This window comes from Pleuronectes platessa, chromosome 14, assembly GCF_947347685.1.
Source record: "Pleuronectes platessa chromosome 14, fPlePla1.1, whole genome shotgun sequence".
In the NCBI taxonomy this organism is placed as follows: Eukaryota; Metazoa; Chordata; class Actinopteri; order Pleuronectiformes; family Pleuronectidae; genus Pleuronectes; species Pleuronectes platessa.
This window is the reverse complement of record NC_070639.1, coordinates 11,989,713-12,007,649: the sequence shown is the minus strand read 5'-3', so window position 1 is coordinate 12,007,649 and position 17,937 is coordinate 11,989,713. Positions and strand designations below refer to the sequence as shown.

The 17,937-nt window shown below is 37.9% G+C and overlaps 1 protein-coding gene across 5 annotated transcripts; it reads right to left on the bottom strand.

The window, feature by feature from the left end:
- Positions 1 to 222: 222 nt before the first annotated feature.
- LOC128455673 (muscleblind-like protein 2a) lies at positions 223 to 17,774 on the bottom strand. 5 transcript variants are annotated; one of them, XM_053439421.1, is made up of 10 exons: positions 15,939 to 17,348; positions 14,170 to 14,835; positions 9,729 to 9,893; positions 9,228 to 9,425; positions 8,860 to 9,120; positions 7,165 to 7,218; positions 6,653 to 6,806; positions 5,571 to 5,606; positions 4,801 to 4,895; positions 223 to 3,792 (listed from the first exon to the last, which is right to left on the bottom strand). In XM_053439421.1, the coding sequence occupies exons 2-10, from the start codon at positions 14,341 to 14,343 to the stop codon at positions 3,778 to 3,780; spliced, it is 1,152 nt and encodes a 383-aa protein (XP_053295396.1). In that variant the 5' UTR covers positions 14,344 to 14,835; positions 15,939 to 17,348; the 3' UTR covers positions 223 to 3,777. The 5 variants fall into 5 exon arrangements, with proteins under 5 accessions (XP_053295396.1, XP_053295395.1, XP_053295398.1 ...); XM_053439420.1 differs by lacking the exons at positions 4,801 to 4,895; positions 15,939 to 17,348 and adding an exon at positions 17,552 to 17,774; XM_053439423.1 differs by lacking the exon at positions 7,165 to 7,218 and having other exon boundaries at positions 15,939 to 17,344.
- Positions 17,775 to 17,937: the final 163 nt, after the last annotated feature.

Here is a 17,937-nt window from a genome sequence, read left to right as displayed (position 1 = left end):
TCTCTACAAACAAGTGCTAAAGTTATACTAAGCTAAATAGAGTTTATTTGTACAAGGATAGATTCAGATTGAATTTGTAGCCCCTTTTTTAAGATTTTTTTTTCAAACAAAAAACAATCATATAATATGCAAATCTCTTTTTGGGGTCTGAGAATGAGTCTAGCATTAAATGTATTCAAAATAAATACACAACACAAAAATCAAAGAACATAACTGACAGCATTGAATGTACATGACATTTATTTATTTGTTTGCAATATTAGGTTTTACACAATTTTGAATTTACATGAACCAAACTATCCACATGAAATGCTTTATTATGCACAAGTAAAATTATTTTCACAATAATTTTAAAAAAGCATAAAAAAAGAGTGAAGGTCTTTATTCAGGCCAGAACATAATCCAATAGCATTGGCTTCATCAGAAATCTGTTAAATTTGAAAATAACCTTAAAGAAATGTAGCCTTATAATATCAAGCTTCAGGCTAGTGTTAACGTTTGTTTTACAATCTTTCATTGTGGCCTTAAATAAAAAAAATAAAAAAACACGAAGCGACAATTTCACAAATCGGTTTTAGTTACTCAACAATATTGAACTCACAATTACTGAACAAATGCAAACTTAGGAATAGGTTCTAAGATAAGGCAAAGTTCACAAAAGCATGTCTTCTCAGTCGTCTGACTGTCGACAAAGTGCTTAAGACAAATGTTTCCGTCAGTCAGTGAGACCAAACATTCTTACTGTCCATTTAATTTAGACTAGGTGATCAAAATATCATAACAACCTCCATATGCAGGCGTATAGTGACATTCAAGCTTTTTGCCAAAACATGAAACAAACATTCAGAAATATGCCTTTTATATAATAAATTATGGAAATTAATCTGTCTAATGACAACCGAAATTTAAAAGTAATCATATATATATATATATATATATATGTATGTATGTAGAAAAAAGTTTAAAACAGTGTAGTTCAATCTGCGGTGGATATTTTTTGGGGATGTACACATACAGAGGAAACTATGTCAAACAAATAAATTCTGATTATTTCTTTATGCACTGGCTCACTTACAGTGTTTCACCATGACTTAATAAAGTCAAACAACTGACAGTACAATCTAATGTGTTATTGTGAGGAGTCAACAAACAGAGAACAAGTTTGTCAAATGTGGTACGAACGATACACTCTTATACATAATAACTATTCCATTGCCTCGATCGTACAAAGGTTTGTTTTCCCTCACAGTTGACAAGGCAGTGAAAAGGATGAAACGTCTGAAGCTACTCTTTGCTCCAACGTCTCATCCCTCAACAGAGACGACTTTTCAAAGGCTAAAACAACAGATCATGGCCCTTTGAGGAACCTGCGGCAGAACTAACGTCACTTTAATAAATTACATTCATCGTAAAATAGAAGTGAATACATTTTAAATGTGTTCTTAGCTAAGGTTAAACTAGTAAAATACTGTATGCAAGTATACTCCATATATTCATATCCAATAATGTGTACATTTTCACAATGAAAATACATAATGAAAGTGTCAACAAATGCAGTTTCTCTCGGTGGATCGTCTGAGTTAATCACACGTGTACACACACATTTAAACTTGAAAAGACGTCGGACAGCATTCAAATAAAGGTTGATATTTTCACACACGGCAAAAGAGGGAACTAAAACTTATATAAAAGATGTTCAAGAGAACATACATATATGAGTGAAAACTATTTTTAACATCAGTTTTGTTTTTTCACTTAACCAGAGATGACGCCACCTCTGTTTGCTCTGAGTTTTAAACAAAGACAGCCAATTGCATATTGTGGTTCCACTCATACGCAACTACGCGTTGACAAAATGTCTACTCACTTAAATTCTACTTTACTACATAAAGTATTTTACTGTGTGCATTTAACTAGTTCAACAGTATCATCTTAAATGTGAAACTAAATAAAAGGTAAGCTGAATATCCATTCGTATACATTGTACATACAGTACATACACATTGAAGTGAGTTTCACAAAAGTGAAAATGATTTGAAGGACTAAATCTAAACAGGTGCACACACAACATACTAATGCACTGACATGGCATCGCTAAATATTTCTTCCTAACTGTGAGTTACGTTGAGTAGATTTAATTGAACAGTTTTTCCACACAAACCCTTTTTAAATATGCTTCGATGTAGTTGCATGCAGAATTCATTAGGCACTTGTAAATTTCAAATAATACAGTACTGACAGCTGACTGTCGTATTAAGACTAACTGCTCGCACACCACTCGAACATTATAGGATCACAGGAGTCACACAGTACTCACACACCCCGTTACTGAGTTAACTATAATGGCTGTGGAGGCTCGTCTTCAAGCCAGGGGCTGGTTTCACAAAGATCTTTTAGACTGGGTTGCAGCATGAGGCCCATGAGTTCTATTTTGTGTCACGCACATACAAGGTCCCAGCCCACATGAGCTTTATTACACTGAAACCTTTGTCAGGACTAAGGGGGGTTAGGGTTAGGGTGAGGGTTGAGGTTTTCTTATAATGTTGTGGAGTAATAAGAAGGGTTTTGCACATGGAAGCTTTTCTAAACCCGAGTAATAAGTTACCAGAGGTTCTGAGTCTGTTAAGGAGCCATAGTAGCTCATCTCTGCTGCGCTGCATTGACATGTTATGCTATTATACGTGTCTTTGTACACTTAATGTCACTAAGACACAGACTGAATATATTAAGTTATAAGTTTGACCTAATTAAGACAGAGTCAAAGACTATCTTTGTGAGACCTGCCCCAGAGGAGAAAACCACCACTCGGGAACATCAATGAGTCGACCATCACGTTGCCCAATAAAACACAAAGGTTTTTCTTTTTTGGGGGATAACAAAGGTGGGGGAAATTAACAGTTTGAATTACTGCTGCTTTACTTCCTACCAACAAATAGTATGTACAGTATATGCAATGCAAAGGCACACCAGGAGGTGGAGCACTGATCCTGCTTTCTGGGGATAACTAGGGAAAAAGACTACTACCCCCACAGCCTGCTGTCCAATGAAATTTGTACATTTGAGTTTAAAGTTAAAATAAGTGCTTTTTATGAGTAAGCTTAGAATAATAAAATCTGGCACTAGATAAACAATCATTTATGTGAAAAAACTTAGGTTATATGAGACATTCAAATAAGAGAAATATATGTTGATAGAATTTAAACAAGCTCCAATATAGGTCCCCATTACACCCGGCATTAACATGTTCTGTGGACACATTGAGAACTGATCTCAGATTGGATGTGCAAGGCTCAACTCGTACACTCTTAGTGTAACTTCTATTGTGAGTGAAATAAATTTTGGTCTGGTTTCCATCTGTTTCCTGTTTGACTTTGTCAAGAAAAGCTCATTTTTATTCATGAGGCTGTGATAAGAGAATTTGAGACACGGTGGATTTCAGCTCATTAAGAGGCTGAACGCCCTCTGACCAGGTCAGAAATGGTTTGGGAAATAGGAACCAGGTTGTTCTGCACATTACTGAGGATGCATGTTAATTCAGGTGCAAAGGCATGCACATACAATAATCTTCTGTGACATTTATCTAGCAGAGTATAATCCTAGTAATCCTTACGTCATTTATTACCATAGATTTAAGTTGAGTCTACAAGTTTTCCACCAGTGATGTTTATCAGCATGCAGCTTGTTGTGTGTGGTGCGTGGCGTTCACAGAGTATTTACAGATCGGCTGTTTGGAACCTTTAACAGCAGCAACATGGCACTGACTCCTGTTTCTGGTGGTTACTTGAGGATGATCTATTTCAAGGGAAACAGACAAACATTAGCAGTTTCACACAATAAACATAGGCCTGGGCCAAATGGCTACATGGTTACAAGACAAGGATCATACAGTTTTCATCATAATTTACTGTCAGAATGGATAGAAAATGATAAGATTACATGAAATTAAAACCTAAACACCTTAAACTTGTGGTATTTCTCCTAAACCACTTGACTTTAAATTGAAACCTTTTTGACTTTATTTATTTTATGGCTGCATTATTAATTCAAAAAAAAAAAATATTCGTACCATTGTGACTATATCGTTTTTTTTCTTCTTGAGTTACGCTCAGCTCCTCAACATACATTTTTATAAATGGACCAACCATTGGTCAGACATAGTTCAAACATTAAGTTTTGTACATGTTGTTACGAAACTACATGCACAATAACAAAAATATAAGTTCTTTCTAAATAACCTCTTATTTAGAAAGAAGTCAATAGTTGGAATATTGGTTTCCATGTAAAGTATCTGACTCAGCTACAAACTCATCCATCAAAACCATCAAATACTTTAATCTGAGCAGCCGAGACCAAAACATATAATCTAAATAATGTCGCACCACAATACTGAAAAGGTTTCTCATTGTGAAACTCAGGGTCCAAAAAGAAAAATCGGATAAAACTAATTGATATTGCTAGTGTAACAGGACCATACATCAATTGTATTGTAAGCATTTGCCGTTAACTTAATTTTATCACAGCAATGACAAAGAAACCAATAACCAACAAAGCAAAAAACATGCAGTAAAGAAGATGTGCAAAAACACATGGAAGACCATTATATAAGAGCTGTTTGTCGTGAGGGGAGAGGGTGAGATGCAGCCTAGTAGTTCTACTGAAGGTCAACAGGTAAATGAAGCTTAATGATAGGCGATGCAAGCAGGGCGGCGCTATGGCGACGAAGCAGCTCCCTCGATTCAAAGATGAAGCGCTTATTCAGAGCTCAAGGTTTTGTGAAAGAAAGCTTTAAAAGGAGCAAACCTGATTGGCTGTTGCTGTTGCTGCGTAGGGGACACCTGTGGCGGGAGTAGTTGCTGCAGAGACAGTAGCAGGCGCAGCACTGTACATCATGGGGACTTTTTCAGGAAGGGAACCATGAAAGCAATGAAAAGGGAGGTGGAGCATTATGGTAACCATAGCAATGTTTTTCAGTCTCTCTTGCCAAGCATATATAAAATGAAATTAGCAGCAAGCCATCATTGGGTTAGACCAGCAGATGGCATACGATCAAACATAAAAAGCAAGACAGCAGGGGAGAACACAAAAGGAGGGCCGATAAAAGATACAATTAGGAAATCTGTCCCTACTAATACATCCCGGAAGAAAGCGTGTACTGCTATGCCACCAGACTGGATCAAAATGGGTTTTATAAACATTTAAAAGGTTTAAATTATGAAAAACATTATAGTGTATGAAAAAAATCATTAAATTGAATCTCTGGGATGCTGATCAATTTTCCTAATCTGTAGTGAGTGGAAATCCTCCCCCCCAAAATCCACTGAAATGCTTAAATTTGCAAACTGCTTAAAAATTTGGAATAACTGAGATTCATTTTACAAGCAAACATTTATTAGAAATATTTACAGAGAGAAAGTCAAATTTTTAAATGTGGGCTCCTGATAGTTGAATCCTGATTTAATCTTTTTCTTTTCCTATAATACAACAACAAGAACATCATTCACAAACAATAACTGTGCATGTTTCCCATTGACTGTGAGACATAGTTTATTGAAATGAGGGAAGGCACCTACCCATGCTGTTATGTGGAGTCATGCAAAAGACAGACCCTGTGTGAGAAATGAAATGGAGAGAGAAGATTTACTTTAGTGAACACATATCAATATGATAGAAAGCCACATAGTCCACATACAAAAACATCTTAGTTTAGTGAAGGACAATAATGTTTTCAGAAAGTTGCAGGTTAAGTCGAACAGACAGTATTTGCATGACGAACGCGGAAATTAATCCTCAGGAACATTTAGTGATCTTTGACATGCAAATTTGTGCAATCGATCAATGGCAAGCTATCTTGACACTGCTGACCTAAAGCAGACTGAGGGTCCAAGTAGAGTAAGCTATCAGATCTTATTGGCGGTGTTGCAGCAGTGACATTTACCTTTTCCACAGTGGAAAAATGATTTGGAGACTGCTTGTTCAGAGAGCTTTTATTACCCTCTTCAATCAAAGTTTAGTAATGACATAGGTGTACAGTGGTGAAAAAGTGGAGGAGGAAAATTAAACAACCTGAGAGAGAAATACTAAAGAAATTCTCTCAGACTAGCTGGGCTAGCGTGTTAACAGTTGGCCCTTCAGCCAGAGCCGTTCACCAGTACCTTGCAAGTACTCGCAAAATCACCAAGCATCTGGTCTCAACTATTTCACATGGACGAGTGACTTTGTGGTGTGAGTGCTGCATGCACGGTTAAATCTTACTGGGTCAGAGCCATTTCTCAATGTAAGTTACACCTCTTCTTTTTATGCTATGACAAGCCAAAATGTCTGTTGTGAAAAAGTTCTATAGCATTAGGCTGATTTTTGGATATGGCTCTGGTTTATTTATTTGATAGATAAAGTGCCGGTTGATCAACAGATGAAATAGTGTAATATATACTGTACATTTAGCTTTATAAGCTATTTTGATCTGTTGTCCTTTGCCAGTTTTAAAAGGCAACCTGAAGTGAAATAAAATAAAATGATCTGACTTATATAATTACAAATATCTCTGGATAATGATGTGTTCCACCTCTTTATGAGCAGTGTCCTTCTGTAGCATGGAAATACATGTAATTCAAAATGGAAGGTTGTATGAATCCATGACTGGTGTAACAATTACCTGGGGCGTAAAATGCTGTTTGCTGCTGCATCTGCGCATTGGCCAGAGCCTGATGGTAGTGCAAAAAACTGGGGCTAAGGAGAGAGCTGACCCAGCCGCTCTTCTCTAGGGCTTGTCTCTTTGGTAGGGATTGCAGGACACTGTGGGGAAAGGCCTGTAAAGGGACAAGAGAAGACTTCAAACACTAAAACCTCCCACAATTCCAGTCACTCTCTATTCAGCTACATTTTACACACCCTTAATATTTAGTATTCACAAATACAACTACATGAATAAACAATAAAGGTGGCTGTTATTACAAGATGGAAAAAATAATAAGGCATAGTTGTAGAATACAGAATATGAATGGAATAATGTATTCACCAAGATTTAACAACTTAAGCACTTAAAGATACTGATGTTGACTGTCTACACAAAGACTACATGAAACTTGAAGAGGCCACAGTGACAAAAATTAAAAGTTTTTTTACAGTACAATTAACAGCTACATGCAAAGCAAAAGGTGAAAATACCAGGTCTACAGTTGCCTCGAGGGGTCGCTTCATTGCTTTGGCAGTCGACTGAGTCTTTTAATAGCAGGCAGCGAGCACATGATGGCAGTGGGCCAATGGGATTCAAGCGTATTAACATACAGGTAACAGCAAGCAGAGGTGCATCATGGGGGACAGCATTGTGGATAGGTGAGAAGGGGAAAACAAAACAAAATAATCTGAATGTAGTATACCACATAAAACACAATATGCATGCACAGTAAACAAAATAATCAATTAAAGGAAACACTAACTTAAGATTTCTGAATTAGTAGTAGAGCAGAATTGGCAGCTATGGCAACCAACACTTACAATGATATGGTACAGTCCTGTACACTGTTTACAATGTATATTGATCAACTTGCTATACTTGATCAGGACTTTAGATTATAATAGAAACACTACCATAACCATGATGCAATTCAAGCCTGACTGATTTATCGGTTGGATGTTGAAATCTGTTCAACATGTTCTGTTTCTTAATTCAAGTTCTATATATTTGGTTGAATTTGGGTTTTCTTTCTTTTTGTAATTGGTTAAACTGTGAGATATCAAGCCTCAATAAAAATGTCTCTGTCATAAAAATCCATATCGGTCAGGCTCTAGATACAATCAGGTCAAAATGCACACAATCATGATTTCAAAATACATAAATTGGTTTTTAAACCTTATAGGAATAATGTTATATAATTGGATTTGTTCTTAAATGAAAAATGACCTGGTTTTATGAGAGTTAGTCACAAGGATCAATAATCTGACTGGCAGATGCTTCCACTATGTCTATGGAAAAAAAAACTAATATTTTCGGGTAGATTTTGTATGTATAGTATCATGTTTTACTTGTTTGTTCAGGCAACAAATATATAACCTAAGTAACCATAAAAGATGGTGTATGTTGAAAATTATGTAGTTAGTCTTTGGCAAAAAAGCTCAATAACGAAGCCTGATAATATAGCTACATTTTACAAAACATATATTTAGAATTTGTGCTAATCTAGAAACATTCAATGCCCTAAATTGATATTTACTGAAGTAAAGTTAGTGTTGCAATTGAAACTGAACACTGAAACCGTCCAGTTATCCCAAACCTATTATAAATACTTTGTTGTACAGTATACTAAATGTTCGATACTTTTCTCTATTAACTACAATGAACTCCTTTCAATGGGTCTGTTGAGACTCTATCATTGAAATGTAAATCAAAATGTCATCTCCACTACAAAACTAAACAATGCAAGCCTGCTACTGGATTCAATTTGATTGACAGGTCTTTTAATAAAGGGACAAAGCCCATCATTAATCTGAATTTCAACTAATCCCATCCTTAATATTAATGTGTTATGAATTACATTTGTAACGTTTGTAAACAGCCGTATGTTCTTAAATATTCAATGAAAGAGAGATAAAGATTTCCATTTATTACTGAAATATATAAATATACCCTAAAATGTATCTGGTCTTCAGATTTCTTCAGTATTAAATTATTACAGTAGTAGATATGCATCTAACTGCTGATAGCAAATGTAGTTAACATTTCAAGAAAAACAATTTATCACAGTAGGAAAGGCACAATACTAATGTTATCACCGTGGCAAGAGATAATGTCTGCTATGAAAAATGGTCATAGTATTTCTTTCAAATGAAAAGACTTTTCAGAGGGATAATTCGGTGTCTTACCGCGGCTGCTGCAGCTGCGGCCTGGGCTGCGACGGCTGACTGACCGACTTGTTGTTGTTGACTGGACTTGATTTTGGCCTGCAAGTGTGCAGGCGGGTGAAAATACTTGCACTTCTCCCGGGAGCAGCGGCTCTTGATATAGTCCATGCAAACAGTGACAGTGTTGTCAGTGGTGTCAATCATGGGACTGTCGCTGGGGTGAGCAAAGCGGCAATCTGTCTCCCCTCTCGCACAGTTCCCCCGCTGAAACTCACGACAGACCTGAGAGGAGCAGTTATAAAGACAGCGAGAGGAATTCAACTCTCAAGATTAGGCCAGATAAGTACCGATATATTTAATTAGGAACTTCTTATGGTGCTTAATTTTACCTCTAGTTTGTCTGAACGCTGCAGCTTCTGTGAGGGAGAGGAAGAGGAGGAAGAAGAGGAACTGTGGACTGTCATAGGTTGACTCCCGGGAAGAAGAACTGAGGTGTTTTGGAGGATGTCTGAGGGAATCAGACTCATTCCATGGCTCATTGGTGTCATGTATGAACCATAACCAAGACCGGTATTTGTGCCAAGTCCCTGTGTAACAGGAAAAGAAAACAGGCTTTTAGGGAAGATTTAATATATTACAAGTGAGATGTGCATTGACCTTCGGGGCGTTAAGGCTTATAAAGCCACTACTGTGTACTTATTGTTTTTTACATCTTTGGAACGAGCTATTTTTTCTTCATATCCTGCCAGATGCCACAGATGTGATAAAAAACTAAAAGGAAAACTCCTCTACTAGCAATGGGAAAGGAGTCAATTGCCCTTTTTTAGGGGTTTTACCCATGTTTATAACATTTGCATATTCCTGGTAAAATTGGTGCATTAGGACCTTACCATGGGCTGCAGACTAGGTCCAGGCATCACAAGCTGCATCTGTTGGGCGAGTACAGCTGCTGCAGTCTTCTGCTGGATTAAATTGTTGCGCCCATTTATCTCTAATTGGGTTTTTAAGTGCGAAGGTGGATGAAGGTACTTGCAGTTCTCTCTTGAGCATCGGCCCTGGATTCAGAGCAAATACAAAAACATTAGGAAGACTCAAGAACGAGACGGACATAATGTTACAGTGACTCCTTGAAACAGAGGGAAAAAAACTTTTCATAAACTTAACCCAAAAAGTCACCGAGTCATATGGAAAGTGTCTTGCTACATGGTTCAAAAGGATTTTTTTTATGTGACAACAGAACTGTTGGGAGCTTAAGGTTACTCCAGCACCAGGAACACGGAGTAGAGCTTCAAGGTGAAATTTCTCCTGCAGTATTAATCATCATAGTCTTTTTTTTCCCTGCACTCCACTCCCACTCAGATTCCTCGCACACATATACAGTGTCAGTGGAGTCATCTTTTTGCTTATCTACATGATGCAATAGCGCTAGAGTAAAATCCTTCCGCACAGCACTGAATGCTGCGGCTAAAAAAAGCTGCATCAAGCATGAACACAACTTTGCCTATAGTGTGACCTGTCCAAAAACACCTCCAGTGGATTTCTTTTCAGCTTTTTTACATGCTATCTCTTATAAATTTACTTAATAAATAAATGACATTTTCTACTTTTCATACGCCTTATTGCCAAAGCAAAGGGACATTTCCAAAAATGTTTTAGCTATTTAATGGAAATCAAGAACCGGAATCTTTAATTAACAGAAGACCATTAAATCGATACTCTTTGGCTGCACTGACAGCTTTAAGTCTTCTTGGTAAGTCTCTACAAGCTTTGCACACCTGGATTTGAGCAGTTTATCTCTCATTCTTTCTGGCAGATCGTCTCAAGCTCTGTCAGATTGGAAGCGAAGAGTCTCTGAGCTGCCATAATCAGGTCCCTCCTCAGATGTTCTGTGGGGATTAAGCCTTTGGCACTGTTGTTCAAGGACAGTCGGAGATTTGTCCCCAAGCCACTCCAGCTCTGTCTTGGCTGTAAGCGTCACGATTTTTGGTGCTAAAATGTGAACCATTGCACAGATCGGAGGTTGTGTGCACTTTGGAGCAGGTTTCCTACATGGACCTGTTATGGTTAGTCAGTATTTGTATGTTTGTTTATATTAAGCAGGATTACACAAATACTACTAGGCGATCTTCTGTGAAATATTGTGGAGGGGTTTGTGCATGACTGAAGAGAGAACCCATTCAATTTGGAGCAAATCTCGATAAAAAGGCAGATTTGGGAATGTGTTTTTCACTTTAATGGTGAGATATGCAGATATGTGCTCTCCCAGCCCTTCTAGTTTCTATTTGGCTTCATTAATCTTGCCCTCAGTTTACCTGTCCCTGCCACCAAGAAGCCCCCCACCGCATAATGCTACCCCCACAATGTTTCCTTTCAGAGATGGTATTAGCCAGCACATAAACAGTGCCAAATGTTTTCAGACGGTGCTTTTGAGTTCTGCATGTCATGTCATGGCGGTTCCAAACTTCTACTAATTTGATTATTGGGGTCACTGAGCTCCTCAAAGACGAAGGGATGGTTTTATACCCTCACCCTGACCTGTGTCTAACCACACTTTTATTGCAGAGGTCTGCAGAGAGTATCTCTGACTTCATTGCTTGATTTTTGGTGCTTTTCTAAACTGTCAAATGCATTTGTTTTGCCATAGGTGAAATCGTTTAGTCTTTTAATATTATGAATAATTATTATTGCATATGACCACATATTGAAGTGCCCCAGCAATATCTGCACAAATTAAAAAATACTTAGGACTGAAAAATATAATGTTAATGGCAAATTAGAGTACAGGTAACTCGGGTTAAATTATGTTTAGGGTGTTATTTTAGTGTAGTTATATACTATATGGTTTTAAATATTGGCAGCAAATGTTTAGGTCTTTAAAGAGCATGACTGAGATGAGGCCCAGTCACTTATTGATTCCCTGTGCTTTTTTGACTGCACTGTGGCTGTAATGCGAAAAGTTAATGACTGGCTATATATGACATCCCTGAGGTTGTCAGTTGTGAGAATCCATTGTTGGTTTGTTTGATATTTCAATAATCTGATGATTAAACCTAACTCTTTCGATCACTTTTTAGACTTTAAAATGTTTATACCTACACTATAAACCTAACGAGTGGTCAATTTCCTTCAGCCTACATATTCCAATCCTTTAAGTCAACTCATTTCATTCGATCTCATTTGCATTTGTCCCAAGAGATTCACGTTAATTATCTTCAGCCAATGTGGCTTTGACTGTTATCAACATCTCATTACTCTTTATGAGAAATACACTGTCAACAGAAACCTTTTCTATTGTTCATACTGGCAATGGCTTCATATGTCACATGGTATGGAGACTGTGTTTTCTCAGTATTTAATAAAGTTAGTTTTGTGAAGTGGAGCTAAAAGGGCAACATGTCCAGAATGTAACCCCTTTAAAAGAAAGCAGAGGAAACAGCTCCACTTAAAAAAAAGAAGAAGAGCTGTCAACATACTTCACGTGTGCCTTCTCAGCGGATTTTTTTTCTTAAGTCATGAGATACTTGTTACAACAGCATGTGCACATACTTTGGTATAATAAAGTTAACTCTAAAGCTAATGTCATCAATGGAGAAGCCAAAACAGCGAAGTAAGAGGAAAACAACAATTGTTTAGAATGCACAATTAGGTCAGAGAGCTCCATTTGTCTTTTAAAGAATAATGCTGAGTTTGAAGCTAACAGGATAAAAGTTGATTTGACAAAAAACTCTTTGTAAAGAAGACCTGGGACACAACAGCTGCACATTCGGTTGCTGACCTATTCTTTCCACTCGCAGTGTGTGATTCTAGGTAGTTGTTTAATTGATTAGTCAGTCAACATCAAATAATCCAAAACTATTTTGTTAATCGATTTATCATGAAAGTGACTTTAAGAGTTAAATTGGCTAGTCGTACGCAAATCTGCTGCTATTTTTGTTATATGTGGCCAAACATTTAATAATTTAACTGTTTTGGTCCAATGGTTAAACAGAACAGGCTATTTAGTAATAGCCTAGGCCTTTAGGAAACTGTGACACACAGTTTTCACTGCTTTCTTGCATTTTATGGACTAAACAATAAGATAATTAATAGCAGTCAGCAAAAAATGATTCAGTTAATTAGTTATACAAAATTCAACATGATTACTGATTGATAAATGGAACCTTCTAATGTACAGTATGAGCTTCATTTATGACCAAAGCATGGTACCACTATGGATTCAAATACTGTCGATGTCAGAAGTAAAAATGTCTGTAGTGAAACACTGTTTCTCTTTCTTTAACATGGAGAGTCAGAGTGTTAGCTTTTGGTAGAGGTTTGTGAGCTCCAGGTCTAGTTCATTTCTGTAAGGACCTGCAGACAGGTGACAATTATCACATGCTACCAGCTCGAGTGCACCCTGAAATAGATTCTCTGGATTCTACTTTAGGCATAAACACCGTTCTGAAAGATATTCTTTCATGGGATTTGGTATCGGTGCTAAATTAGGTCGGAATCTGGTGACTGCACAAGATACAGCACGTAATGTATATTTTCATACACCAGTTTGTACTAACACTTTAGCCTTAAACTTATTGGTTCTTCCCAATAATCTACTGAACAACATGCAAGATGAATAATAAATGTTGTTTCTCGATAACATTTTCATCCATAATGTAATAACATTACGGATGCTCTTCGTGTTGATACTTCCAGGCTCTTGACCACTGGGGCACAGACAAGCTGTGTTTTAACTGCCCACAGTGAGGAGACAAGACAATGACTCAACATGACAACAATCCTGGGGGCAAAGCTGCATTGTGTTGTGATGGTGAATGTGTGAGAGTGGATTAAGTCAACCCTGGCCTCACACAGGACGACTGAGCAAACAGGCTAATAAACTGGCTGAAATCCAGCTGAAAGCCGGATCTACTTTTACCAGCTAGTTAAAAATGTGCCTGTCCGTGCAAACAGATTGCTCACTGGTTTCTCAAGTATCTCCATAAAACTTGAATTGGTCCTGAGTAATACATCTGAAGTGACATAATTCAGTGCCATCTTCTTTAAATCACTGGTTTGTGTGTGCTGTAAATTGTCTGGGTGTAGTGTCTGCCTTTTTCTTCACATCAAGTAGCATGTAGAAAAGCAATGTCTGAAGTCATTCCATTATCTCTCTCACACACACACTTCAGGGGCAATTTGGGTCACAGAACCGTTCCTATCATGTCAAATTACGTTCTTCATTTTACAGGGTTTGTAAAGTTCCCTACTCATATTTATATGGGCAACATTTTCATACATTCAGTAAAGGATCATTAATGTGTCATAGATAATCACATGTGCAATATTTCTTACCTTCAGCGAGTCAAAGCAGGCGATAATTCGACCATTTTCAACTTGGCAGCTCTTCGGCGGGTGAGCAAATTTGCATTCGTCATCCCTACGAGTACAGTTGCCCCGCTGAAACTGCCGGCACACCTCCAGAGTTAGCCATTTTGTGTCTCTTACTGAAGAGAGGTTCAACGCCATGTCCAAAGATTTTCTAGTGCATTAAATTTTAAAAGTCAATCTTGTTGTTGTGCGCCTCATGCACTGAAAGCTGTAGGTTGACCGTATGAACAAAGTCCTGTTTTAAGACAACCTGGTGAGTCCTCCATCAGCTGGAACAGAAAGATGAGATAGCTAAGAAACCACCCATCAATGGGAAATAATTGTAGTTGTGTTTTATTTTTGTTTACGTCAACTCCAAGTGTATATTGCCCATAAATATCAGTCAAGTGAGTGAAATTTAATGTAGACTCGATCCTTTAGTCATTCTCAGGTCATAATTCACAATTACGGCTCTATTTTAGCTAAATATCAGGTTCTCAAAATATGCAAAGTGGTGTTGAAGTGCTTGCAGCTGAGAAATCCTGTGCTGGTGCTTGAGTCTGGTCTTAAAAACAGCATAGACACAGCCCAATCTACACAGATCAACTTCAAGTTGGGGATATCTTCTCAAAGGCACTTTCTATTGGTGATCTGAAAGACAAAAAACATGTATATTACAAAGATTGTACCAAAATGAAAAGTATAATTTAAATATGCCTTTATAAAATCAGCTATTTACCAACTCACTGGCTTTAAGTTGCAACAAAACATCTAACATCTCATTAAAGAAATTTATTTTCCTGGAAATCCCTTCTTTTTCGCTACTTTCAAAATAAGAGTTGTGCTTTACTGCCACGAGCAAGTATCATACTGTTTTTTTAAGAGCCAAGGAAGAAGGGATTTTCGTTGGTAGTGCGTTAGCCAAAGCTAGCTAAGGTCAGCCAATATTTCATGCTGATTAAAAGGAAGTAATTGTTGTGTATTCCTAGATTTATTTATTCTGATTCAAAATAAAAATATTTGTTTTTTTCCCAAGCCTTGCTTCTATTAAAAATGCCTGATACAAACAAAGCAACTGTGCTGCTGGTCGGGGAGGTGTGGCTGGGGGGTGTCATGGTAATCAATTAAATCTATAAGAGGAAATTAACATTTCCACAGCTCAAATCCATAGAACACATAGATGTGGGTTATGCTAACAACATTGGCTGCTCAGTATTCACTAAAATAGACTGCAAGGCAAAACTATATTCAATCTTAATATTTTATTCTATTAATTATGTACTTCCTCTCACTACTATCATTTATCAAATACACTGTGACCCTCAGTTTGCAAACAGCAACAGACTTGGTGGTAGAGTGCTACCATAATACACACATGAAGGTTGTGTGAAGCACAGCCAAGTTTAAACACACAGTGCTGGGAGTTTACCACAGGACAGGATACTCAGACATGTATACTAAGTGGGAAAACACACAGGAAGTTGCTGAGCAGGCAGAAAAGGTAGTAAACCCATAAGCTGGATAAACCTGTGTGTGTGTCTGTGTGTGAATTGAAATGTGTCCCAAATGAGAGCAATAAGCAAAGCCTACGAATGTACAAGAAGCCAAAAGGCACAGATTTAGAATAAACTCCGCTTTTGTTGACCCAGATCGCCTACTGTAGCAGCCTCAGAGCCTTGCTGCATGCTATCCCGTGGCATTACTGCAGCAAATTCCTTTAGGCACTAGCAAGGAAACGGAGCAGGAAAACCTACCTCTCCCACGAAATGCAGCACTAAAGAAGTTTTGTTCCACACCGAGGATCTACGACAGAGCTACAACTTTAAGGAAGCTCGTTTGGGAAGACGTTGACAGCAAGAACAGCCTGTATCCTCCTATCTGTCCTGAGGATTCAGTTAGCAAAGATCTTCTCTTCACAACAGTGAAAAACAGTCTGTCCAACTGTGGCTGAAACCTTTCCAGCCACCCCCCCTTCCTGCCTGGGTGCCGGCCTCCTGGAAGGCCCTCCCTGTCAGAAACTGGCCAATAGAAAACCAGAGGCTGTTGTGCTCAGTGAATGCACTGCTTGGAGAAAGTCATGGCTGGTGTCAGTGAACAGAAATGGATAGTATAATGGAGAAATTTGTTGTAGTAACATGTAATACAGTTTTCTAAATTCAGCTCAGATAATAGCCTCCTGTTGCACAGCTTAGTTTATGTTGCTTGAGGTGGAAAAGATTGAATAGTATTTGAAATACAGTTAAAAGCAGTTTATTTCATAATATTGACTCATGCACATGCTGAAGTCTTTTAAAGGACGATAGGAGATGTGGAAAGGAAAAATTTTAATTGTGCATGTCAGGTAATAGATACAATATCCACAAAACATTATTGTTGTACTCTATATGTTTTTGATAAACAACTAATTTAGCACTTTGATTATTTAGTACAAAATTAAGATACTTTTACTTTACTCGAGTATTTTCTTTATCTTTACTCCATGACATTTATCTAGTCACTTTACTTTTGCATTAAAACCAGATAAAGACTAACTATAAAGCTTGATTACCGATACATATACCCAAAAGTATATACAAATACAGGAACATTTGTAAAGATAAACTAATTTAGTACTTTAATTATTTAGTACAAATCAGGTACTTTCACTTTACTTGAGTATTTTCTTTCAATTCCACTTTATAGTTCTACTCAGATAACAATACCCAACAGTACATACAAAAACAGAAAGATTTGAATCTTCTGTAAGACAATATTAACTAAATAAAAACAATAAATATAAATTACAAATGCCTTGATGACAGCTTTAAATAACTTTTCACGAACCAGATAATGAATCTAGAAGATAATCCATCCCGTGCATAACCATTAGTTGTAATTACACATAAACTAGCTGGGTATAAATCCCCACCTGAATCCATTGCAACAGTAAAATGCTGCTTTAATGGAAAAGTAATAATAAAATAATGACATTAAAATGCACAAGTCCCAGGATACTTTTATTAGCTTGGAGTACTTTTACTTTTGACACAGCACTTTTACTTGTAATGGAGCATTTCCCCAGAGCAGCACGAGCTGTTCTAAGTAGGTGCATCATGGATACTTGCTGCACCAATGCTAATGAACTACGACAGTGTGTGTACCTGGCACTTTAGCTTGATGATAGCTGGTGCGGTCGCTCAGGTTTCCAGTCCCTTATTTCGCCTTCTCATCGCCGGGCTACCTCAGCTAGGCTAACCCACGACCACGCAGCTAGCTAGCGCGGCCGGACGCACGCAGCTGTCACGGGCTAACATTTGACGATACGCGAATGGTAAGGGTTATTAGCTCGTTTTAGCACGACTGTTAGCCGAGGAGTGCACCTGCTTACCTCATCATCCCGGAGGAGACGGTGATCACGCAGCAGCAGCAGCAGCTCGGGCTGAGACGACGCGGCGGCACCGGACTGGAGCTGCGGACAGCGAGATGTCCAGTGTCCCCGGGAGAGACGAACTCAACCGCACTTTAGTTTCCACTCGTTCACAGATTTAACGCTGGTTGTTTCCTGCGGACTTTGTGTCACTGCACAGATTTAAGCAACAAGCTTCTGACAGCTTACTGTACCTCCATCAGTCGGATGCGACGAGGGGGTGAACCCGGGTCAACCGAGCCCCGTAAGACTGTCAATAATCAGAAACACCACAATTATACTAAGATTTATTGATCATGACTTCACTATTAGATTAATGAAATAGAGATGAACCTCCCAGGGACTAA